The sequence below is a fragment of the Hirundo rustica genome, chromosome 6 (assembly GCF_015227805.2).
Source record: "Hirundo rustica isolate bHirRus1 chromosome 6, bHirRus1.pri.v3, whole genome shotgun sequence".
Taxonomy (NCBI): Eukaryota; Metazoa; Chordata; class Aves; order Passeriformes; family Hirundinidae; genus Hirundo; species Hirundo rustica.
In genome coordinates this window covers 20,521,955-20,549,372 of record NC_053455.1, presented here as the reverse complement: position 1 = coordinate 20,549,372, position 27,418 = coordinate 20,521,955, and the positions used below count along the sequence as shown (strand labels likewise).

At 39.2% G+C, this 27,418-nt stretch overlaps 1 protein-coding gene across 2 annotated transcripts; it reads right to left on the bottom strand.

Moving 5' to 3' along the window:
• Nucleotides 1-307: 307 nt before the first annotated feature.
• Nucleotides 308-26,811, bottom strand: GTF2A1 (general transcription factor IIA subunit 1). Of its 2 annotated transcripts, none has more exons than XM_040068148.2 (9): nt 26,646-26,811; nt 19,398-19,499; nt 17,562-17,766; nt 15,154-15,218; nt 12,919-12,994; nt 10,994-11,127; nt 9,728-10,048; nt 7,809-7,898; nt 308-4,873 (listed from the first exon to the last, which is right to left on the bottom strand). In XM_040068148.2, the coding sequence occupies exons 1-9, from the start codon at nt 26,673-26,675 to the stop codon at nt 4,766-4,768; spliced, it is 1,131 nt and encodes a 376-aa protein (XP_039924082.1). In that variant the 5' UTR covers nt 26,676-26,811; the 3' UTR covers nt 308-4,765. The 2 variants fall into 2 exon arrangements, with proteins under 2 accessions (XP_039924082.1, XP_039924083.1); XM_040068149.2 differs by having other exon boundaries at nt 15,154-15,215.
• Nucleotides 26,812-27,418: the final 607 nt, after the last annotated feature.

Sequence of the window (27,418 nt, the reverse complement as noted above, 5' to 3'; positions counted from 1 at the left end):
CAGGATACCACTGGCCTTAATACAAAGTTGTTCAACCAATCTTACCTCAACATCTACGCCTTAGGTTACCACAGGTAGAAATCCTTAAACAAATATGCAAGTCTGGCCTCACAATTAACCTGTGAATTTTTTATAACATTGCGATGGTATTAAATGGAAAGTCTGCATGGCAAATTGAACAAGTGACAGTGAAATTACCTGCATGCGATGAAAATCAATTCAGAATCTTCAACATTATTATGGATTGGTAGTTAGCCTCATATATGAAACAAATGCACATGCAAGATAGTAAATGAAGTGACAAACATTTTTAAATAACATCTTTAATTAAAGTTTTTGCAAAGGCAAAATATTAAACTTAAAATAGGTCTTAGTACATCAAAATACTAAGTTCTCTAATCGTTTTCCAAGCATGGCCTTTGAAACATAATATCCTGTATATCACAGAGGAGCAACCTTGATCTGCAATTGTACAGAATGAATTTTACAAACATAATAAATATATTTACCCCCTTACACATAACAGTATATGTACAACAGCAGTTGACAATAGTAGCTCAGAACAGCAAAAAAGGATAGTCCCCCACTCCATAATCTATTGGTACCCTATGCACTCTGGAACATGTCTCATTGGATGACTGTACATATAGCTAACCCAAGGTAGTTTTTCCTGTTTCAAAAAGCTCCTTTTGTTCCACAACATCTAATCCACCAAATAATAATTAAAAAACACACTGCATGAACTGCCTGAAAAAAGTAGACGACATGGAAACCAATGTACTGGTTTTTACACATTTCCCAACCAATCACAGCAATGGGGAAAACGAGACTTTAAATGCCAGACACCAATACAGAACAATATGCAAGTTTCTTCATCTTGTATAGTCACTAATCTCAAAGTCTGAGAAGAACTCTAATATCAGATGGGGGTGCATGGGTCGTGTGGGATGGCACACAGTAAACCCTAGGGTGCTGTGTAAGGCAGCCCAGTATCAATCCAGTGTGCATTGCCCTAAAACCACTGTTCATTTCTTGGACATCTTATTGCGTTCTATTAGGAAGCTTTTGCTTTGGGGGAAATTCTGGGGGGATTTGTTGTTTTTAAAGGAACTTTTGCAAACTGAAAAGATTAAATCAATATGAACTTTCGTTAACAAGGTCTCTTTAACTCCTTTGCTGAAATTAAGAAATTTTACTCTGGTAGTGTTATGTGGTGATATAATTACTGCTAACTGTCAAGAGATGAAATTATTTTCACAGACTCAATGAAGTTTACTTTACCACTCCTAATTGTGCAGCAAAAAGATAAGAAAATATTTATTTTAAAAAAATCGGTTACATGACGCAACATGTTTTTTTATCTCTTCTAGAAAATGTGCTTCAGAATCACATGTCAATCCTGGAAATAAACTCGGACCACAACTGTCACTTTAAATAGTATTGAGGAAACTGAATGACGTTTAAATGCAAGTTGTGAGTACAATGCAGGAACAAAGAGTATGAAATCTCAAAGAAGTCTCGTTGCTAACCAGCAACTGAGGGGGAATAAAAACATATTTTATTTAAATAGTCCAATAAAGTTCCTTATGTGACTAAACTCTATTAACTCCTTAGAAGAAAACATTTCATTTTGTTTTCCACTTAGATGGTTTTAAATGATTGCACACACTAAAACCCAACAGAATTAGCACAAACAAGTTGCTTTTCTGATTGAAGCACTGCAGGAAATTTACTCTCTTAGGAATCATTGTCATACTGGCAAAACAGGTATTCTGCAAACTGAAAAGGCACAAGACTCAATTTTGCCCAGTTGCTCTGTAAGTTTCCATCAGCCATCATGGTTATAGTTCTGAAGTTATCGTCCCCATTTTTTTTTCCATTATAAAAAAGGTGCTCCATTATCTGTGCAAATTTTAACATAAGCCCTCTTGAAACCTTTAATTGTTTCCATAATACTGAACTATTTAAATTGGGGAAAAAAAAAAAGGCGCTATTTCTAATGGGGAAAAAAAAAAATCACTTATGAACATGGGAATCCCTTGCCCTCTGAAAGGAATGGTTTCTTTTGAACCTAATGAAATGGTCTGTTCAGTTATATAGTTAAAATCATGATTAAAAATTCAAGTATAATAATAAAATTAAGCAAACTACATTCTTACAGCAAGCTGCTACAATAAAATGAAATTAAAACATGCTGTTTGACTTAAAAAAGGAACACTTGATGTAGCAATAAGAGCACAGTTTGGTATGTGCATGGTTTGACTGGCTTTCCCAAAACTTCACAGATACTTGTATTTGAAGACAAAACCTATCTGAAAAGCATACCATACAATTAGCTTGCAAGAGGCTGTGCAAGTACAGAAAGCTTCTAACATCCTTCAGAACAGACTAAGCTTAATTACCTTTAAAGCTCAGCTACCCCTTAAAAATAAATAAGAGAGGCTATGCAGCTTCTAGTATATGTATGTGATTGAGAAATATCACTAAGTTGTACGAAAACAAAGTGTTGTATAGGTAAACTGGGTTCCAGTAGTATAAAAAGGAATTTATAGCTAAAGGGATGCTTTTTTCCTTTTATTGGTTTGGTTGTGCAGCGTTATGGGAATTTTCCTGAAGTCCACTACTTAAGACTCACTGGTAACAGACATGGAAAAGCTGAGGGAAGGAATTAGTTGGTATATTATTGATTTCCTCGCAGTTGTACATAGAAGTGTCAACAGTGGTAAAAAAATAAAATATCTGCGTTGTTCAGAAGAAAGCAAACACCAATCAGTTGGAGATACTTTGAAAGCCCCAAGCTAAAAATGCAGTTTAAATTATGATTCCATTACTGAAGAATCAATTAGAAGAATCATGAATTAACTTATCATAAAGCTTATGAATGTAGACAGCTTTCTAACAACCATATGGCTCTAGACATAGCCTACAGGCAGTTTTAGTCATTATCAATGAGAGCAAGTGTACAAAAATCACAGCACTAAAACCTTCTTTACAATTTGTTGTGATTTTTCTACATACTACTGAGACTATAAATGCACTTGGAGGCAAATGAATCAGAGAATGAAAATTAAAGCAGTCATTACATACTGCTAAAAATACACTTGTGACTTTGTTAAATAATGTTTAAGATGTCTCATTCTCAAGTAAAAAATAAAGTCATAAATCATGTCTGCTTCTCATGGTCTTATCTAATTTAGTAAAAGTTATCTTTGCTGTGTCCTTTTTTCACCATCTTTTCACGCATCCAACAAAATGCAAAGCTTTTTTGAAATGGTGAGCCACATGAACATTCCTTCCTCAACAGTTTCTGAAGTATAATGCCCATTCCCTCTCCTTGTTCAAAAGTAACTGCATTTCCAAAAGCAGGGTTTGCAAGAATGACCTTATGCACAAAGGAAAGTTCTTCAACTTCTGAAGTGAGAAAGGGAAGGAGGGGGGAATAACTTTGTTGCTTTTCATAAACTGACCAAAAAAAAAACCCAAAAAACAAAAAACCAAACAAAAAAAACCCCCAAAGAAACAAACAATAAAAAAGGCAAGTGAAAAAGTGACTACACAAGGTTTAGTGCATCTGACTGCTTGATTTGCTGTTACCAAGACAGCCTAAAGATACTCTAACAAAATCTGTGTTCTCAAAAGCTGTGCAGCTCTCTTCATGAAATTACACGCCATCTGGAAACTTTAGAGAGATTAACTGCTGCAGGTAACTTCTGGCTACACTTTTTAGTAAAGCAGATCTTTGATTAAGAGTTGCAGCCAGGCTGTTAGAATTTTTATGTGATTTTTCTGTATTAAAAATTTAGTCATTCCTGTGGTCTGTTGAATTATTTGTGGGTGTCTCGATTACATACATAGTAAGCAGGTAAAGGAATGCATCTGTTATGGCATTACGTAGATATTGGATTCAAAAGGTACCCAAACCCTTTAAATAAAAGGTTGTTAAAAAAAAATCAAGGGAAACATTTGTTTCAATTCAGTGATGCTGAACCACCACAAAACAGTAAGGATATAATTAACAAGTTAAGCAATCTGACTTCTGTGGGGGGTGAGGTGCTTCGAATTTGAAAAATGCAGCCCTAGGTAAAACCTATCACACAAAATTAAAACAATTTTGAAATATAAATCATCATTTTACCATTTTTTAACTGCTAGGAAAAACAACCTGTTTATGGGGAACTGCATTGAAAACAACAAACAGATATAATAATTAATGAGCATATCAGAATTAAAAATATTTTCCTTATACAAGTTATTTAAAATTTAACACCTTAATTCTTACCCTTCTGTACAAAGCTTGCACGCAGTTTCAGTACGATTCTGACCATCCTCACTACCAAAAGGAAGTGTTCAAAGCAAAGATTTGTACGTACAATAAGCATTTTCAGATTAATAATCTATCAAAGGGAATAGTTCCTTCAATCAATGGAAGAAGTATTTTAAAATCTTAAATCAAGGGCAGGGGGGACAAAGCCTTACATGCTAAATACCAGCTGTAGGTACCTGTATGTAGAATTGATAATTAAAGTATTCCTAACACACAAAACCAGCTCCCAGACAATGCTATAGCTGCTACAGTCCATGGCTTGCTCATCTGAAGTAGTGTCTTTGTTGCCACATTTTACCTTTGTTCCAATACTTTTGTTTATTTCTGATGTGCAGATACACATTTTGATTGGAGTACACATCCAAGTCTCAACCTTTCCTGCTTCTGTTTTTGTTGGTTTTTTTTTTCCTTTTATAGGGAGTTCTTTTGTCTTTTAAAACTTCACCATTCTGCGTCCCCAATGGCTTTGGAAAATACATAATCTCTTCCATTAAGATTCATGATGCCATCTTTGAGATGGAATTTCCATTTGTTTTTACTTCTGTGTATCTAAAATCAGGGCAAAAACATTAAGCTATTACTCTGCAGCAGAAATAGGTAACAATAGGTAAAATATAAGGGCAAGAAAATTAAAAATAAGTATTAGACATACATTACTAAATTAATAAAAATACTGAGTGCCTCATCCAGTCTTTCCTTAAACTCCTCCAGGGACAATGTCTCTAATACCACCTCCCTGGGCAACCCATTCCAATGTTTGAGAACCCATTCCTCCTCATGTCCAGCCTCTACATTAAAACTAAAGAAAATTGAACAAAATTCAGTCTAAAGGCAGAGGAGTAAACTTTGGAAAAATTAAAATAAAACACAACAAAAACCCCCCACCACATACTGTAAGCACAGAGCAGTGCACGCTTACAACCTATCAAAAATTGCATCTGAAAGAGCAAAAGATCACCAGATGACCTGATACCCAAAGAAAGCAGAGTTTTCAGAAAGCTGAAATGCTGTCATAAAGGAAAGTTTATCATAAACTTCTGCAGATGGAACAAGGATGTAATTCTAGACCAAAGATGGTCTAGAAAACGTTAAAATTTTACACAAGTCATAAAACCAGGAAACCCTGCTTCAATTTTTCAATTTTTATCAAGCACAGGAAGTCCCACTATCTCACCACTAGTGCTGTAGAAACAGTAACATAGCACCGAAACAGCTATGACCATATCACTCTGCTAATTATTTCTAGTACTGATTGACCTGTTCTCACTTTAAGCTGAAAGAAAGTCAGTGGCAAAAGTCAGTCAGCAAGTAAATGAACAAGGAAAGGTCTGGCTTATATATACTTCTTGCCCTACTGAATGGCTTTCCATAAAAATCCCTCCTCAGAAGCACCTGAGCTGCCACGAGGTTAGAAGGAAGGTCCTGAGATGAATAACCGCATAAAGACGAGAAAACACAGGAAAGAACAGTTTTTACAGCAAAATGAGTTCATTCCAGAGAAGATTTGGAGTCTACACAGTTTAGGAGCTCACTAAGGATCTGAAAAATGACAAAATGTACTGATGATACCAAAAAACCCAAACAAACAAACCCAAAAAACACAAACAAACAAAACCAAACAAAAAAACCAGTTACTGAAGAGTGCAGAACAATGTTACTACCCTAATTCATTGTGTAAAAAAACAATGGCGGCGTTCAAGGTATACAAAGATAGTGACAATGGGAAAAAAAACTATTTCAGTTTACATGGATAATACAAGTGGTGGATTTGAACTAACAATTACAACTCAGGAATGAGATTCCAATGGGAATGGATTCTAAGACTTTCCCATGAGAATATCAGCTCTGGGTCCACTGTGACCAAAAGCATACACAACCTATTGCAGAACATTTGTAGACCAGCAAATAAATTCAAGTGTTACCTGTGTTCCTCCCTAAGCCTTATCTACCCTTACCAGTAAGACACAGAAAAATCAAACAGATCTAGAGAATGAAAGTAAGAGCAATCAAATGTTTGAACAGCTGCACAAATAAAGTGCAGCTCTGATTTCAAAGGTATGACTGAGGAGGGTTATGATGGTCTGCAATATCATAAGCAGCACCAAAAACGGCAAAAAATAAAAGATTCTTTAGAATTAGCAAGTATCATATGAAACTAATGGATTTAAAAATGAGATGATCCTCCACACATCACACAATACATTTATGAAACTTCTCGTCAAAAGGCAAAGTTTTCAAGGAATCAGAAATAATCAAATTAAGCTCCAAGAAGTAGAGGAAAAAAATGCTCTGTTGGCACCTTCCCTTCCTCAAGAGACAGGTCACAGAAGGATATAAAAAGCTCTGCATGAGCATTGCTACCTGTCTGTTCTTGTCTCATAGTTCAGAAGCACCCACCATCAGCTGATGCAGGATACTGGGCAAGCAGGAACTGCTCAGATCTAAGCTGATCCTATGTATTTTAGAGGCAAACTGAATAATGGTTTCTCGAAAAGAGATTAAGTCCTTTCAGAGTACGTGGCACTGGAAGTTAACGATGGACACCGTTCCCTACCAAGTTCCCATTCCTAACTTTTAAGAGGGTGAAGATTTCAGAGTAGTTCCTGTTGCTCCGCTTCAGCAGCTCCCAAGAAGCTTTTCTGAGGTCCCTCACTATTATTCCTTACAAATTAGCTCAAAACAGTTTTGGATTACGAGGAGACAGATGGCTGGGATGTAGGTCTGAAATTCTACGTTGAATCTGATGGCAAGTCTAAGCAGAGTCTGGGCATAACTGAAAACTTGCTAAAGCAGCCATTGTTTGCAATCTAGGAGCTTTTATTCAACAAGCTTTTTTTTTCTGCTTTAAAAAGGATCCCTATTCATTGTAGCTCAATTAATCAAGTATAGTAAAAGAAAAAAAATCCACATCAAATAATCTGCATACTATCTCAGCCAAAAGCTTCTGATATCATCTAGATACATTTAAAAATGTTCCAGCACAAATGAATCTTTGCATATTCCAGGGAAAACATGATCCCTTGTCATGACTAAATTCTTTTAAGACAGTTCAGCAGAATTAAAAGCAAAACAAGCACAAGCATTCCACACTGCCATTTCATACAATACAATGCACAGCACAGAAAGAGCATTCTCCTTTGGTAACGATCCTATCATACAGAAAAGATACTTTAGTGATCAAGAAACAGTTCACCTCTCCTGGTCCCAGAAGACTGCCCTTTTATTAAAGGGTACAAAAAGACACTGTGAAGAAAAATAAAATGCAGCCAAATTTTTGTAAGCTTTACTCATTATCAAGTTTAGTACAAACATGGTACACAAAGGTGTTTTAAAAACCATAGGTAATTATTACATTTCCATTCACATTATACTCTGTAGAGATCTACCTGTACTTAACAGTAACAAAGACACTACTTAAAAGTTAGAATTTGATAGGAAGAACAGAGAAAGTAAAACTCTCGGATTGTTTTCTGTAGATCTTTACCTTATCATACTGGCACACAACAACATTTTCTGTATCGAACAGTTCTTGTCCTTCCTCATCACTCACATCATCTTCACTGTTCAGAGGCTCCTGGAAGAAACACAAGCAAAAAGTTAGGACAGTTGGCAAGGTTAGAGCTTTCACTTTGATTATTAACATGAGGCTACAGTGCTGTCTATGAACTACAGGCCCAAAATGCAGTTAAGGTGGCCAACATTAGGCTTTCCAACAGAGTGCTGATGCTTCCTACCCTCCATCCTGAGAAGATACCCTTATGTATTTTAGTCTGAAACTTCTTTGTCCAGGCCAGATTCTGAGCACTGCAGCCTTCTGTCACCACAACTATTCCATTCTTGCTCCTTCACTGTAAATGTTCATACAAAATATACAGGTTTTCTCTTTTGTAAAGCATCAAACATGAATAAGCCATGAAGCTGTATTTTTAAGGGCACATAAGGAGTGATGTGACCATAAAAATAAAACTCCATGGCTTATTCCTATTTGATGTACCAAAACTGAAAACAAACCTCAACATACACATTCTTATGTGAATAATAAACACTTCAGCATCTAAAACAACCACCAATAAACACAGGACAAAAAATATACTTCCAAATACATAAGCTAAATAGAGGAGATGCTAGTGAGAGAAGAAGATATACTAGAGGTCCTAATTCCATTCAAAGTAATGCTATGTTTATCTGAGTTCAAAATCTTTAAGGAAGTGATGCACTCAAAGTAGCTGCTGAGGAACAAAGGAAGCAAAAACCAGATTTCTGACATGCTGATGATGAAATCTTGGCATATAAAGAATTCCCTCCAGAACACTAGCATTAAGGTCAAGGAACACTTAATATTTAAGAATGATGACTTATAGTTAATAAGGCAACTATTAAAACATTCAAACTGACATCAGTGCTGAATGATATAATGGAAAAGTTGTGCCAACCCAAACTGTAATTTGTAACAGAAAAACAGTATTAAGACACCTCTGCAAATGTACTGAAGAAAATCTGATTATTTACAAGTTTTACCTGCATATCTTGCATGGGTGATACAGACTGTGAAATACTGTTTATACTGGCATTTTAAATGGAATCTAAAATAATTGGAAAGGCTGTAGAGATGTTTGGAAGAAATCTGGCAGTTCAAAATGCATTTTAGATTTAGGGAATACCAAGCTTCCTGACACCAAGTATCAGTACTTTTAACTTAGTAGTATTTCCCCACCCTCCATCCATTTTATGCAATTTCTTAATCTTGTGGGGCTTTTTGATGCAACACACCAAAACTCAGTAAGAACTGCTAGCTGAAGTCCAAAACCAAGCCAACTCAAAGTCCAAATTAAGCACATGCTATTAAGAATGCAACAACTCACTCCTATTCCTGTCTCCTTATTTTATTAAATTGAGGTAAGATGTATTTTTAGAAGACACTTTATAATCAAACTTGAGTTCTCAAGCTAGCTCCTGTGTAACAGAAAGCAATGGAATAGCCAATGAGATACAGGTAGACCACATCTGTTGGTGCCATCACTGAACCAAACACTGCTCTCCTTTTCGTCAATCTCAACACCCTGCTTTTGTACACACTTGGTCCCAAACGGAATTGACTATTTCTGTTTGCTCATGAAGGTTACACGATTTCAGGACTGACCTCTCCATAACATCAAGAATATTCCTACTGAAGAGGTTTAAATGGTGTTGGTCACAGCTAATTTTTGCTGTGTCCCTCATACCTCCCCAGCTGCATTGTTTTGCTAATACACACCATTTCCACGACTTCAATATCAGAAATAAACAATCTGAAGTACAAGGCTAAAAGTTATAGTCTCAAAATTACCGTAGTTGTATTATTTGATATAGTTTTCTTTAAAATGCCAAAAAACCCCTGAAACCCAACCATGACATTAAGTTTACCTCTTCAACTTGGCCATCTTCACCCCCATCTTTTTCCTTCTCTTCCTCTTCATCATCATCATACTCTTCTTCCTCATCATCTTCTTCTTCAGATGATGTGTCCCCTGTTCCATCAACTTGGAGAACAAGTGGTGCTTGTGGTTGTGCCTGTTGTTGCTGCGGCTGCTGCTGACCAGTTGCAGGAATCTGTGCTTGAGCTGGTGTAGGAGCAGCCACTGTTGTAGGTATAACTTGAGTTTTGTTTCCTGTAAACAGGATCTGCTGAGGCTGAATAATCACTCCTGTCTGTGGGGAAATCCCTCCAGGGAGAGGAGCCAAAACCTGATGGAATATCATCGTAAGTACTGTGACTGCTAATGTGACAGACTACCACATCACAGACTCTAACAATTAAAGCATATCAATCTGACTTGAACTAATTACACAAGAGTTACAAATATTCCACCTATATCAGGTACATAATTTTAATCACATACCTTCTTGCACTACTTGTTCATTTTCTGCATTTTGCATTGCTTATTTTAAGAAAAAAAAATTTAAGTCTATCCATTCTAAAGCAATTCTAAAGCATGAGCACCACCACCACACCTGAGTTTCAGATACAGCACCAGAATGTTTTAATTCAAGTAAAAGTTAATTTTAAAAAAATCTTCTTTATTTAAAAAAAAAAAAATTAAACTCTTTACAAATTGTTAGTCATGCCTAAACTCTAGAACTGTGACAATGTGACTTTGCCAAATTCAATGCTAACACAGTCTGGACACACAACTGACCTTGCAGACGAACAATCTTTCTAAAATTGGACTAAACTGAACTGCATTCACTACTAAAATAACCAAGGAATGTCAGTTTCAGGTACTTTGTTCTGCATGTTATGTGACTTGGAAAAATTTCAATTAATTTACAAGTATGTAGACTTGGATTATGCACATAATATACCTCATCAGGAGATGCACTAAAGAAATTCTAAATTGCAGCCAGTCAGTATCTGGCAAGGATAAAAGTGACATTGAAAACAACATTTCAAAATTGTTCATTAAAAAAACCCAAAAAAACCCACAAAAGAACAAAAAAACCCGCCACAACCAAACAAACACAAAAAATTAACCAAACCCACCACACTTGACACAACTTTCTCTTTTTAAATTATACTGTTTCTGAGTTTGTTTTCTAGCTCAACTTGCTCACAGAAATGCAAGCCCCTTTAATAATTACTATCATGTTTTTTTTCTTCAAAGTGTACCTATTCAAAAAAGTTTCCTTTACCTGCTGAATAACAGGTGCTTGTACTCCACCAGGCTGCATTTGGGGTATAACCTGCTGCTGTAGAACCACTGGCTGCTGCGGTTGAATAATATACTGAGCTCCATTTGCAGTTCTAACTACTTGGAGAATCTGGCCTGTAGTAAAATAAGTATCAAATTAATCAAATGTACAAGTTCACTTCTAAAATAATCTTAGTTTAGTAGCTTGTTTCCTGGAAGAATACCAATGGCAATTAAAAGAGAGAAATACTAAAATGATTCCCTTTTATCAGTGAAAAGACAATATGCAGTTGCAGCTGTGCTAGAAACAAAGAACAGGGTTTTTACTATCTAAACACAATCATGAGGTACACTATCAAAAAATAAATTTACTTTTGCAGGCCACAGACTAATCCTTTAACACAGCACAGTATTTTAAATAATAGCTCCCACTTATGAGCATAACTCCTGTTCTAAAAGATAGATTTCATAGCTGGAAAGACAAATTATTGGAAATCAAAATACAAGTACAGATAAAATGTAAAAATTTATCCACTTCTAACACCGTATTTCCAGGGTCCTGTGAAATGATGACCATTCCTCAGAATTCTTCCCTTCGAATTGCCACGTTGCAAAAAACTCCTCTGTCCATAACTTTCTTTGCAGTATTATTTGCAGGTGTTTTTTGGGGAAAAAAAAATATCTATTCTTACACTTTTTGTCCACCACTCCCTTCTGTTCCCACACTGCCTGTACATGGTTTCCTTTTGTTATCCTTTAGCTTTACCATTTTATACCCTTCATCAATTAACAAAACACATCCAAGACGCAAGCACACTGGAAATAGCTTTAAATTCTGAAAAGTGAGAGCTAACGTACACTCCAATTGTAGTTTTTCACGTTTCTTATCAGAAAGGTGGAGTAAAAAAGAAATTAAATTAGATAATCCTGAGCTTTAAACATTTCCCTCAGATGGATTTCCTGTTCTCCCTTCACAGCAAAATGCTAAGCCCTATTTACTGAAATAGTTAAATTTACCTGAAAAAGGTAAATTTAGCTCTAGTCTAAGAAATTACTATAAAGGTTCAAAACTGAAGTATTACTAGAAAAGTAACAAATGAAGGCTGCAGTTTATTCTGTGTCATAACAGAGATGCGCTTCCTTAAAACTGGGAAGATTTTGATTTTTAGAACAGCTGCAAATTTAAATTTTACTTTAACTATACATCATTAAACATTATTGTGTTTAAAACAGGAGGGTTAAATCCCAGGTGATTCTGAGCATAGGTGAACTACTCTGGCAAAAGTAGCAACTAGATCTAGAAAACAAGATTTCTCAGGCCTTTCTTTCCTTCCTGTGCAGTACAGACCTATAATCAGGTTTATAAAATCAACATAATGTGAAAATACATGAAATATCAGATCTGCTGCTCATTAAAGTAACATTTAATTATATTCTAAATGCATGGCTTAACAGTATTTAGGAACTATAACTATGAAATAAAGTTAGCATTTCTAGCAAAGTTAGAAATACCACTTTGCAAGCTTAGCAGGTATGAAAAACCTTAGGACATTACTCTTCTGAAGTCACAGAAATAGTGATCCTATTTTTACACCCAGCATAGTACCTGAGCACAGATCAAAAGCATGACAAAGCTCAGAAATATGCAAAGGGGAAAGACAGCAACATCAATCTTTGTGTGTCTAGAACTTCCGTAAGTGGGGAAAACTTACACAGATTCTAACCCACAACACCATTACAGGGCAGAATCACAACGTTTGTAAAAAAGTTAGTGAGCAAAAAGTGCAGAAATCAAGTCAACAGACTGCACAACCTTGTTAGGGTGGATTCCCAGATCCTGCTTTTTAGCAGTAAATCACAAGAAGCAAGGCCCAGAATGCTCATACCCTCTTAAAACTAGTTTGTTCTCAATATTAAGAGAGTTACCTGAATTTGTAAGTATCTGCTGAACTGGAGTAACACCAGCAGGGAGAGCCAATGTAGCCGCAGTGGCTGCAGCACTCTGAAATACAAGAAAAGCTTTTTAACCACAAACGTAATATTGACAGTGCTCCATCTCACAACATGCTGCCTGAACATTACCTAACTTTTTCCTGCTGTTTACAGTGTTTGCACCTAAGTTCCTGCAGCTATTGAAACGCAGGCATTTCAACTGGACATTATACTACATGTAAAAGTTATTTTATTTTCCTTAATAGTACAAAGACCGAAGCAAAATCATTAAATATCACACCCTAACGCAACTCCATGTGGTTTCTTGGTTTATCTGCGAGCTCAGAAGTTAAACATCTGCCTTCTCTGCTGATCTACTAATACAGCACAACACTGCATTGCTCATGTGGCAACTTTAGTTACACATTTTCAAAGCAGCTAAGGCTATGGGCCTACAAATCTGAACATAAGATACTGAAGCAATGATTATATTTGCCTGTCTTGTTTCCACAAGGCACAGTAATCAGGTTTGCACTCTTCTTCATTCTGCAAGCGATTTGCATGTCGGGTCCCACATCACACAGCTCCTCTGAGTGAATCTACACATGCTGTGCACTGACTATTCACAGAATGACTGATTTTTTTCTCTCAAGACAGCTGGTTCAAAGAGAAAGTGGAACTATCAATGAGTAATTATTTGAACCTGCAAGGAAACTGAATTCCAACACAATTACGGGAGCTCCAAACACAAAAATCTGTACTAAGTCCTTAACTTGCAGAGGATGATGGACTTTTCTAGAGGCCTCTCCATTTCAAGGATCCAACTTCAGCTGCCTATGGAAAACCCTCCCTTCCCCTACTTAAAAGGGATGGAACCATGGCAGATTATTCTTTGTTACTGAAAGCATTTAAACTTCATTACTGGGTAAAGTGTATATTTCCTGTTTAGAAGAAACAGGATCTCCCCATAGTGTCTAGCCAATATAATAATTACATCTGCCAAGACTAGAGATCACCACATAAAACTAAAACACGCTTGTATGCATCCTCACAACCCAGACAAAGGCAGATGAATAAACTCTCATTACTCTCTGCCTTCCAAAATACTCAGAGTCTGTCAGAGCCACTCTTTTGTATCAACTTAAATGCTTCTAATAAACACAAACAATATTTCCAACAATTTTCCATGATTGTAACTCTTTGCTGAACAGCAGTTCTCTGTGGTACACAAATCATCAACATTTTGACAGCAGTGGAGTTTAAAAAGCTTGACATACTCTTTTTTCTATACCCTGAGATAACTGAGACAGGACAAAGCTATGTTTAACTGTTGGACTTGTAAAGTTACAAATCCCATTGAAGTGGTTGTCAAACATAAGAAAAAGGTGAATGCTTATGTGCTCTTGGCTTGTGGGTAAATCATGGTATACAAGTAACAAAGTTCAGACTCTTTTCTGTAGCAAGATCAACAGGTAATGGAAAAGAAAAAGGTAAGAGAAGGCTGTGCCAGCTTCAAAACTTGTTGCATCATGAAACTTTGCTTCATGGGCTTCTACCACAGAAGTGGTAAGAATGTAATGAATTCTGGTTGTTACACATATATTAACCTTTTATTAGAGGTTGTCTTCACAGCTTTGCAAACAACTTATTTTTCTTTAAATTCAGCTGAAGCCTTTAAAGCAAGATAAGATAAGCAATATTAATCTCTAGAGATATAGACTGCAAGAAAACTGTAAACAACTAGACTCAGTTCTATATGTTGTTACATAATTAGTGAATCAAATTAATGTGACCAGCAAAGATCTATGTGAAATACTAAGTCATATCTCATTCAACATAAACTTAAGTTTCAGCATATTTAATGCTTTTTCCTGCATCTAGCAAATACATTATGCTTGCATCAGTTAACAGTGGTGTACTGGTATATAAGCATATCACCATGAAAATACAAACCAGCAGTATTCCAATTTCTGATTTAAAAAAAGTTTTGGTTAAACATATTTAAGCAGAAGATCAAAGTAAGTCCTAGATTTGTTAGCAGAACTTAAGTTATAAATTACTGTTCCTAGACTGTAAGTGCAGCAGCAAAGCTCAGGAAGCAGATAGATTTACAATGTATCCTAAGTTATTTTTGACAGAGCAGAACTAGCAGAAATTTGTATTTACCATTTCATCAAAACAATTTACATAACAACAGTGTAAGACTGTATGAACTTCTCCTTCTCTTACCATGCCTGATGCATTCATATGTGGTATCAGCTTGGAATCTGGCACAATGACCTGCTGCTGAGCTGCTAGAAACAAACAAACAAAAAAAGCATTTAACAAAAGATACACAATCTCCCCAAGTAACATCCAAGCCAGAGTAACTTAGAATATCACCCAAATGTCAGCTGAGCTTCATCACAAAAACAAATACTAAGCAGTCTCCGGTCTTAGAAAGTTTCAATACTCAAGACAATACTTAACAGCAGCTCTGAGGGGAGAAATGACTACTTTGCCTTTACAGACCTTATTTCACGGGCTTCAGTTACCTACTCTGAATCTAGATAAAGCAAGACTGAAAATGTATTTCTGAAATTAAAGGTATTAGTGAGATGTTGGTAAAATTTATGATGCCCAATATCAGAGTTCTTCAAAAACAAAAACAGTTAACTCTTAAAACAGACTTAAGCAAGAATATTCCAAGATGAAAGGTAACAGGATGCTGCAGTTAGCCTGAACTACGTGTAGTCAGCATAGCATTAGCTCCTGATCTTTACTGTCTTTCTAACGCAGCAGAAGCAGATAAAATGTGATAAACCACCTCTCCCACACAACAAACTAGTCTTGGTGCGCTAAAGGAAAGAGATGGCTAAACTATACCAACAACCTGTTGATCATCTGGAAGCGCATATGTCCAAGTCTATGGAATAAGCAAGTTGCCACTGCTATCTTCCGTCACAGTAAACTTGAAAGTGACAGCAATTTGAATTAATTAATCACTGACAAACTATTCTCCATCCAATCCATTAAACAAATGACACTTAAAAATATTAGGAAAAAGAGTTGCTAGAAAAGAGAGGTAAGAAGCCTCATAACCTGTACAGAGATCTGACAGCATCTCCAACCTTCAGGGAAATGAAGGAGGGCAAAAGATTAAGGAAATCTTGTGAATCTGTGCCAGGACCGTCTACAGAAAGGACAGCAGGAATCATCATGTCGATCATCCTGATCCCTCCCTGGGACTGCACCAGGTCACGTGAGGAACTACTGCACCATCACCACCACGGAACAGGGAAGTGAAGCAATTCATAAAACTTTATCTCTGTGATGGAAATGCTTTGATATCCTAATTTCATTTAGTCTCCGTGCTGTCGTTTAGCCGTAAGCCACAACACCGGGCAACAATAAATCATCTTCCAGTGCGTTACCACGGGAAGGATCTTGCCTACCGTGGGAGCGCAGGGAACAACCTCCATGTTCCAGCGCAGGGAACGCGGGCCAGCCGAGTCGCGGCTGCTCCGCCACGGGGCCGCCAGAGGGCGCGCGAGCGGCCGCCCCGAGCCTTCGCAGCCGCCGCGTTTATTGAGAGGCTTTCATCTCGAAATTAATTTTATCCCAACACACAAAACTCGCTTATGTCTAGCCATAATGAAAAGTACTATTAAAAGAAAACAAGCAACCGACACCCATCATTCCCTCCCTGTCAAAAAAGTGCCCCAAACCAACCACCAAAAAAAAAAAAAAAAAAAAAAAAGGCAACCAAAAAGATAACATGGAAACCTAGTCAAGTTAGTTCTACACTATGTTGAATATATGGCGGGTGGGTTTTGGGGGGAGACAGTGAGGGAATATCAACTCATATTTATCTTTCATGCCTGTGACAACATAGGTTCTCTGATCCATGGAATCTGACAAAAAGAATGAAATCTGTGACTACTACAGATAAATATTTCATGTTACAAATTTAATCCACTGAAAACTCAATCAAGCCTTTAACAGGTGGCAGATACGTTTACTCAGCATACATGCAGTAAAATCCAGTAGTAGTTATCTCAGTTTTCAAATGAAATTCTAATTGCTGAAAAAAAATTCATTAAATTATTAATGAATACATAAGTTATTGCAAGAAGCAATACTGTTATGCCTAGTTAAAATATACCTTGTACATCCACATCTACAGTGTGCAATCTTTTAAGACCAAAAAAATACCTACATATACATAGACTATTATACAAGTATTTTCTGTGTCCTAACATTGAGTTATGCTAACCAATAATGGTTTTTTGAAATAATTTGCTCCTAATGACATTACCACCTCGTGACTAAACTGTCAACTGCTTATGTATATTGCTTTGAACGTAGAGCTGCTAACGGAATTTTGAAAGCTGTGCATTCTGAAAGCACGTTATGTTATAGGAGACCAATAGAAGAATTCAACTTTCTCAAAATCTCCTAAAGAATATGACCTAAATACCAAAACACTTTTCACCAAGACAGCTTTCTTGACCCATTGAAGAGTAGAAAGTAGAGGGTCAAGTAGAAAGACAGAAAATTTACCATCAGACAAACATTCTGCTCTAGATTTAGAATATGCTAAGGAGCTGGACTAACTTCAGAGTGTTCTGCCAGAGTGTTTAGAGATTAGGTCTGACCTTGCTGAGATGCTGGAATAAGGACCTGCTGTGGCTGAGACTGTTGCTGTACAGTCTGCTGCGGCTGAGGTGTGTGATGGTGGTGGTGATGATGCTGCTGTTGCTGCTGCTGCTGTTGCTGTTGTTGCACCTGCAATAAAAGCTGCTGCTCTTCTGAATGGAAGCCATCTACAGCCTTAGACTGCATCAGCTTGTTCTCCCACAGCTAGTTTGGAAAAGGAAAGAAAAATATCTGTGTGTAACTTTTACTCTAAAGGATTTGTAACAATAAAATGACAGTACTCCAAACTGAGTTTCACTGTTTAGTTTGTGCAAAAAGCCCAAAAAGCCTTCAGGCAGATAGAGACAAAAGATAACTCCAGAGAGTAAAGAAAAGGAATCAAATATCCCTTGTCAGTCCAAGATTAAGCTTTAACATTCTTTCTTCCACGTGTGGAAGATTGACAACAACCCTAATAGAAGCATGAATTGGTAACTTTAAATAAGACTTCAAGTTTTCCATTTCCCTATGTTCTTTCTTTCTTACCTCTTTAATCACAAATATAATTCTTTATTACACAGCTTTCCTCTGTAGGAGGAAAGCCATTTCTCCCTGGAACTCCTCAATAGAAATTCCTTAAAGGCTACTGCCTCCTAGAACAGAAGCTACCAGTATACCTAATATAATGCCACTCTACAATCGTTTATAGTTTTCTACCACAATATCAAATTCAACTTCTCCAGCCCTATGGTCCTTTATGTCAGCTGACTTGTCTCCAAAGGACAGACACAAATGCAATAAAGCAGCTCTTGTAAAAAGAACAACGCAAGTATTCTGTAATGCATCCAAGTCTAAAATACTACAGGTACCCAGGACTCATGATTTCAAAATCTGCTTAGGGCTCTCTTCCTCTTCAATACTTTATTTTCCTGCTTGGCCCTTTCCTCATTAATTTTTTTCTGACATCATTTGCAGAACACATCTGTGACACAAATACCAAAGCACTTTATTGAAGCGCTCACTGTGTTTCCACCACGACAGGTCATGGGAAAAGTCTTCATCTGCTTCTGTCAAGGCAAATTTAAAATTTGTTTCCCACTCCATCCATTTTTTAATGCTTCAAAAATTTGTAAATGCAGGATACCATGCTCACTGAAGAAGATGAGACAAAAAAGTCACCTACTTTCCCAGTTTCCTTTCTTTCTGCTGTTCTGAGTTGCCTTTTTTTTCCATCCCTGTTTTTCCCTTTCCCCTTTGAAGGGCTCTTTTTACTCCTTAAGAATTTGAAGAAAGCCATGAGACCCACTAGAGCTCAGGTTAACATCTTGCCTCTATTTTGGACCTTTGGTTCAAACCCACTCCATGCAAAACAATTCTGAATCAGAGCTTCAGGCAAGTGTAATGCATATAGTGTTGTTTATTACATACCAACCCCCCAAATGAAAATACTTACGCAAATGACAAACCATGTAAAAATCTGACAATGTATCCAACAATGCAACTCTTCTTCAGAAAGAAAAAAAATCAAGCAGTGCAGGCATTTTTATTTTTCCCACAAAGAAACACTAGGAACTGTCTGTCAAAATAAACATATTTTTCCCCCTTTTTAAAGATGCAATGTTTTGGGGATCAAAGTAACCCTGCATTCAGATGACTGCTGCCAGATCAGGGAAAATAAGAGGGTGAGCAGATCTGTCTATACAACAGTGCAATTCAAATGATATGGGGTTACAGATATGTAGATTACAGTGCTTAATTAACTAGAAATTAGTATTTCTACTGTGAACAACCATAGCCAGATTTCTAAACTAACTGCTGTATTGGTCTATTAAAAAGAACTTTTAAGTTCAACTTACTGTTTTGAGTTCCATGAGAACTTGTTCATCCACTCCTTCATCCAGAAAAACTTCTCTGACATCATTAATGACATCTTCAATTACAGACCTGTACAATTTAGGCTTTAAAAAAAAAAAACAGTAACTAGTCAGCACTGTTTTGAAAAAAAAAAAACCCCAAACCTGTCACTTTAACATTAAAACAAGCTTCCCACCCCCCCCCCCTCCCCCCCCAAAAAAGTGCATTTCAGAATACACCACATGTTTCCGGGTGACTGAAATATCCAGGAAGGTATAAATGAAATAACCCGAAAAGAACAGCTCAAACAAGGTGAAAAGAAAAGGGACTGATCACGATATTCTGTGACATAACCACAGCACAAGAGTTACCAAGCCATGAAGAGTGCAATTTAAAACAGAGAAAATGAGATTGTTTTCCATTCGGTCAATTTGTTTTCTGCTTGCAAATGTAGATCCTAAACACGCAAAAATGCTTGGATGTATGCAAAGTGCATTAAAGAACATTCAAAGTTCCAAAGTATACTAAAGACAAGAAAAGAAACTTAGTGCTTACTAATTCAACAGGCATCAAGTATGGCTCAGAATGATCCTGAGCTGAAAAACAATGAAGGCTCAAAAAACTGGAAGGATTCATGCAAATGTCCTGTTCTTCCTTACATATTTGTTTTCAGAAACTCTTAAAGACAGGATATTAGGCTAGAAAGACTTCTGTTTTCAGTCACCACTTATGCTTTTACATTTCAAAATTTTCATGGGAAATACTAAAAATATATTATTACACTGCCTTCAAACCTGAACTATCAAAGAAAGGGAACTGCCAGTTCACTTTAGGCTGCCAGAATAGGTTCTGGAGGCTCCATTCCTGCAGACACTCAAAAGCCATTTGGACAACATCATGGGCTCTAGTTGGACCTGCTTGTGCAAGGGGGTTGCAAGAAAACTTCTAGAGGTCCCTTCCAATGTCAACCATTTTGTGAATTTTAAAATGAAAGTACAATTTAAAACAGAGAATATAAACACTTAACATTAGCAATTAAAGCACAAAATTTAATTCATAGAACCACATGAGAACTGTACTATGCACTTGCTGTACCTTTTAAATAGTATAGCTAGGATCACTCTTTGTATGTATGAACCTCAATGGGATCCTGGCTAGGCTTAAATATCTGTGCTATCTAATTGCAAGGAAGCACTACAAGCTGTAAATTACGGTCAATCAATCTTGCAGCCTGCGAACCACATACACTTCACTGCTCAAGGCTGCTCCTTAGGCTGCGAGTACATGGATTTTAAACTATCAGAAAGTAGCCACAACTTTCTCTAAACTGTCATTCTCCTCCTCAGCCCCACTGCCTAACTCCCTTAAACAATAAATCCTGAATGATGCCACACACATCAGGTATGTTGCATATAAGCAAAACAATCATCCTGTACTGGTGCAGTGGGTTTGGCACTCCAGGAAGGCTGCGCCTCCCACACACACAGGAAATCTGCACCAAACACAAGCAGACAGTCCAGAGGTGTGAGAGCTAGACAAATTTACTTGACGCATTGAAGCACTTATTTTATGCACAGACCTTTTCTTAATGCATTCCAGAAGTGTTGAATTTGTTGCAGACATGCTAAAAATAGTATTTCACATGTTATGGAATTTTTATGCATAAATTGTGGAATAATGTAGGGAGACTAGCAGCCCATGATTTACTAATCCAGGGAAAATCTGAGTGGTCAATAAGCACACAAAAACAAACTAAATGTCTTTACTTTTCAATGGGGGGAGGCGGGGCGAAGGAAAATAAAACTTAAGAAAATACATAAAGATTACAAGGGAATAAAAGAAGGTATTTGGAAAATGGAAATAAGCAGTCTGATGGCTGCTTAGTGCATTATGTCCTTACTGTTTAAAAAAGCTCCGCACAGGAGCATGCAAAAGTTTTTTTTTTACAACCCCAGCCCTTCCCCCCCAAAAAGAAAAAGAAGTGCAAAAATAACGAAATAAATTAAAAAAAACCCAACAAAAACCAACACACCACTCTCTGTTACTGATCATATTTTAGCTTTAAAACATCCTGCTGCAAATCAAGCAGTTGAAACGTTATTTGTTCTTTTGTTACTGGTCTTCCTAAAAAACTAAAAAAAACCAAAACCACTAAAAATTCAAGTAACAAAGTAAGTTTGCCATCCTTGACAACTACATTTACACCACCTATGTCCACAACTTCTCCAAAAGAAATACAACATATTGCATGCTCTCTTATCCAGGTTTGAAATACTGCATTAACTGAGCTTATAAACATGGAAACAGACTTTCAAAGCCAGACCTCTCTTGAGTGCTAGTATTTTAAATGTGTGGAGTAACTCAGAAATACCAAGCACCGTTAACAGGATTATTTTTCCACTTAATTCATAACAGATGTAAAAAGACATTCTACTTAATAACATTAAGTCCTATTATTTCTATAATTAAACAAATTGCATGAAGCTTATACAATTCAACTAGCACGGAAATACTACTTAACCTATTCCATATATTGTTTCTTATTACATTAAAAGCATCTGTTCCTTAATGCCAAAACCACATTCTGCAAATAAGCATGCTTAACCTGAAGCACGTAAGTTACTTTATTTAAGTCAGGAGAACTACCTGTATGCCTCAAATTACAATCAAAATTCCTGCAGGATGGAGGGTGCATTTTCTCCTTTAATCCTCCTCTCCCCTAAATTACCTATTAGGTCTACTTTTCTAATAAAACAGATTTTACAGGCCCTAGTAATTCCCACCAGTAGCTATTTCCTCCTGTCTCCACAGTCAGGTATTTTTGTAAGGTTTATTCACAAAGTTTCCTGAGTCTATAAAGCCCTGTAAGAAAGACACCAACGTTCAGATACAACAAACTGACTCCACAGCGCAACAGGCTGCTTGGGAATTTTCTTTTTTCCCTAGGTAGGTAAGAGAAAAAAACCCAAACAAATTCATGCAGACACTGGTTTCTAGTGTCCAGCATTAGCTTAGCAAGACTTCAGAAAGGCAGGTTAAGAGCACAGGTGTTCACTCTGCCACAGGATCCTTCTGCATTACTTCCAACAGCCCAAGCAAGCAGGTAAGTCCCCCAAAACAGGACAGTCCTGCAGGGGAAAGTGAGCTGAGTGCCATGTGGGTTAACCAGCCCACCAGCAGTCTGTACAAACACGTACACCCCTGTATGAGCCTCACAGCATACTAGATCTCAAAATGGGTCAGAATTTTCAGACGCTGTTCTAATCACACAGTAATATACATGATACACTCATGGCTCTGTGATTAGGAGGAAGGAAAGAGAGAATATTTTCATGCTTATAATAAAACAGTGTCTGTCTGATTTTACCTACGCACATTTATATAATACTCAGAAATACCGTGTCCAGTAGAAATTCTTTCGTGCATTCCGACTGAACATCTAGCCCAGGCGAAACATCTCCTACACTGGGAGCAGCAATACCTTTAAGTGACATTCAGAGTGGAATTCTGAAGAGTATCACAAAATACTCTTTTCCAATTTCAAAAGAGGCATATTCAGTATAACTACAAAACAGTCCTCTTTTGAGTTCCAGACTTTAAAAGAAAGCACACTGTACTGTTTTCAACACAGACTAAGTGTTAGCTTTAAGCATTATTTATATGATGCTGAAGCTGTTTATATAAGCCATCTAAGACTCTGGAGTTGAATGACAAAACAATTTGCATATACTGCTTACTCAAAAAATAAACACGGTGATACAATTACTGCGCAAGTCTAAAGATGGGATAGTAGGTGTGCTTTCAGTAAGTTTCTGCATGCAGTCAGAGAAAGCAATAAGAACAAATGGAAACTTTAAAGATTGCTATTAAAATAATTGTGCTTTCATCTGGTTTATATTAAAGTGTCTCCCTCATAAAGAGTACATTGCTGTAAATGTCAAGCTCTTTTAAGAGCAAAATACTCAAATCACTCTTCAATAAACACTATTCCAAACACTTAGTACAGATTAAAGACAACAATTAAAATTCCTGATTTATTAGATATAACCACAAACACATAGAAGAGATTTGGAATCTACTATTTCACCCCTCCAGGAACATAAGGGAATGATTATATATTACTTTCTCTGTATAACTTAAAAAGAAAACTCTTGAGTATGGTGACACAGCTACACAGACACTCCAAATCCAGGAGCAAGCAGCAAGCTATTTTAAGAAATGCCACATGCCTTTGGGGGCTTACACTTTCTACATTCCTTCCGCTTCAAGGGTACAAAACCTGCAATCCTCCGTAATTATTATCACAACACTCGGGATTTTGGCAATTTGGGTTTCCAATAACCAACACGTTATGGAGAGACAGACCACAGCGTGCTTTGTACATTTGACAACAGTTCGTTCCTGGCTGCTTCTGCAGCTCTCCCTGAAACATCGCTAATCTCTCTCCCAGCCGTGCAGTTAGTGCTACAAGCCGTCTGCATTGAGTCAGCGGAGCACACTATAAACCTAACTACTTCTAGTCACAATTACATCAAAGATGTGCATAAAAAAAGTAACCTATATAATCTACATTGTATGCATCACAAATTGAGCTTTTTTTATGTTGTTGTAAACTTTAACAAGTCAGTTACCTTTATCACCTGTAAAATCTTATACTATATATAGCTGTTAACATCTAGTACTTGTCCCTTATTCCAGATTTCTAGCGATTCAGATTTGATCAGATGCTGACGTGATACCATTGACACATTAGGCTCCAAGTCCAGCTTCCTAAAGTCACGTGGTTGTAGCATTTCAAAATGTTCCCTCCTACTCATCTTCGGCAACCCTTGGATAAGAAATGCATTTCTTGCCACTGAATGAGACCCCAATTTGACAAAATTCTAAGATTTTACTACTTAACTGAAAATTGACCTAAAGCATACCTATCTGAAGCAGGCTCATTTTAAGCTTAGCTTTTACTACTCCAAACACTGACACCTTTCAAAAGAACTTCCAGTACAGAAATACAGTGAAAGAAAACAAGTCTTAGTAAATTGTTGAGTCAAAAATATTTACAAGTCCCCTGGAGATTGCTCAACTTATGTATTTCTTGCTATTCAGTACTACCTTGGTCAAGGAAAGAGAGGCAAAACCTCTAATTTACTACACAGAAATAAAACCTTTTCCTACAATAAAAACACAAATCAAGAAGTTTATACACAGGACAACAAAGATTCAAATCCCATTCAATATGCATCCTTCTGAGTAACTGCCCTCTGTGTAACAGCTGACTACTTTCCTAAAATTTTCTGATATAAAATCTGACAAAAGACAAATCAAATCAAAGATGTTTCCTTGCAATTGCACAAACCTAACTCAAAAGCAGTTCTCTAACATTCCAGAGTAGGAAAAGAAAACTAAGATATTTTGCATTTTCTTTTGTATATTCTGTAGTATACCAAATACCGTAATGAAACTAAGCAGTGAAAATTCCAAAACCACTGTTCTGCCTGGACTGCAATAAAATATTTGTACACTTTAGGCACCAGAAACACTCATAAATCATTGAACAGCATCTGCAGCCCATGACCCATGCATAAAACCTGAATATTAACTTCACTTTTGGGGAGACAGCTGTAGTCAGACCTTGGCAAAGCGCCATAAAATAAATACCACAACTCCCCTTGATACACTGGGCAAGAACCGTTTAACCACTCCTTTCCTCAGGCAGCAGAAAAGCTACTTTGAAGACTTTACAGGAGCACAGGAACGTGTGCGAGCTGTACGCCAAGGACAAAAAACCCCAAACCCTGCACCAACAAAAATCCCCACAGCAAAACCCAAAACCAACCAGCCAAAACAAATTAAAGAAAAACACACACACAAAAAAAAAAAAAAAAAAAAAAAAAAAAAAAAAAAAAAAAAGGTAAAATAAATTCAAATGCAGCAGATGAAAACTGTCTTTGTGCAAGGCGTGGAAGCAAAGGAAAGCCCATTTACACGGGCTAGGAGACACCTTCGCCCCCGCAAAGCACCACCGCTCCGCAGCCCAGTGGCGACGGGGACGGGCGGCGCGGAGGGAAGAGAAATCGGTGGGCAAGGCCGGTCGGGATCCGAGGGACAAGCCGCCCGTCTCCCAGCCTCCGCCGCGGACGCATGCACCTCCCAGCCCGCACTCCGCGGCTCGCTCCCTATTTAAAGGCTGATGTGGTGTTTAAATGGAGAGGCGGTGACGTGGGGCTGGAAAGCACCTTCCCATCCTAGCAGAGTCTATATTAGAGAGCGGCAATAGCGCTATATAAACAGGGCAGCCACAGGGAGGAGGAACACAAGGAGCAGGGAGGCAGAAAGGCAGGGGGAAGCCATGATGGATCTGAGAGCCACAAACAAGGGGGCCGAGCCCGCCGCCGGGACGCCGGGTTTGTCTCCTCCAGCGCTTCGGGGCGGGGGTCGCGGCCGGGGGCGCGCCGGGGAGCGGAGCGGCGGCCGGGGGGGCTCGGTGGCAGCGCAGGTCTGTGTGACTGCTTGTTGCAAACCTCTGTGAGTACAAGTGCAGCAGCGAGCCACCCGCCAAGGTGCAGAAAGCACGAGAAGGGAACGGGGGAAAGGTTTGGGTTTTTTTTTCTTTTTCTGTTGTTTTTTTTTTTTTTTTTTCATTCTCTCTTTTTTAAAATAAATACTGCCTCTCTCGCCAGAGTTGAGGGCTTTCGCTCTGCTTAGCCGATCCGGCCGGACTGGGATAAGTGCTTTTCAACCATCGTCTCCTTCTTACAAAGCAACATAAAATGGCTCCAACGGAGCCCAGGCGGGCTTCCCCGACACCGCAAAACCGAAACCTGGCTCGGGCGCCCCTTCCCCTCGTCTCGGGGCGGGCGTTAGCGCTCGCGCTCTTCCAGCTCTCGCCCCTTCCCCGGGCGCCTCCCGCCGGCGGCGGCGGCGCCCCCCGCCCGACGGCCCTTCCTTCCCTTCCCCGCCGGACCCCCGGCCTCCCCGCGGGGGCCGTCCCCGGGCCGCCGCCCCGCGCCCCCACCGCTCCGCTCCCCTCCCGCCGCCTCGCTCGCCCCGCCGCCGGGCGCCACAAGTTGGCTGCCGCCGCGGGGGCGAGGCTGCCCCGCGCCCCCCGCCGCCCCTGCCCGCCGGGGGGCCAGGAGCGCCCAAGGCGGGCGGCGGGAGGGAAGGGAGTGCGGGGGAGGGGGCGGCGGGCCCCGCCGGCCACCTCCGCCCGCGCTGCCCCCGGGGCCCCCCTCGCCCCCCGACCCGGTCCTTACCACGGGGTTTGTGTTAGTCGAGCTCGCCATGTCCCGAGCCCCCCGGGACGCCCCCAACCGCGGGGGGGAGTCGCCCCTAAAACAATAAACCTGCCCGGCTGCGTCCCCCCAGCGCCCGCGCGTTCCGCCCCGGCTCACGGGCGGCCCCGCGGCCTGTGCCGGGCTCGCTCGCGGCCCCGGGGCTGCAGCCGCCGCGCTGCCGCCTCGCCCCTTTATATAGCGCGAGTCGAGCGCTGCGCGAGCGGCCGGCGAGCGGGGGACGCGGGCGGGGGGAGGCGCGAGGCACCGCGAGAGCTTCCGCGAGACCGCGCCGGGCCCGGAGGCGTCACGTGGGGCGGCCCGCCCTCGCCGCCATGACATCTACCGAGGCGGAAGTGGCTGCTCGAGGCGGCGCGGCCGGGCCCTAGCGAGGCGGAAGTATCCCCGCTCCTCTCCGGAGCGCCGCCCCCTCCCGCCCTGTGACGTCACGAGGCTCGCGCGGCACGCGGTGGCGGCGGTCCGGTATTCAGTGGTCGTGCGCGGGACGGAAAAACGGGATCGTTTAATTTGGAAAAAACCTTTGAGACCATGCAGTCCAGACGATGAGCCAACACCACCCTGTCAGCTAGATCAGGGCACCAAGTGTCACGTTCAGTTTTTCCTTAAACACCCCTACGGATGTTGACTCCACCACCTTTCTGTACAGCCCATTCCAGCGTCTAGTCACCTTGTATGTGAAGAAATTCACCCTGATGGCCAACCTCAACTTCCCCTATCACTGTGTGCTGGGCAGA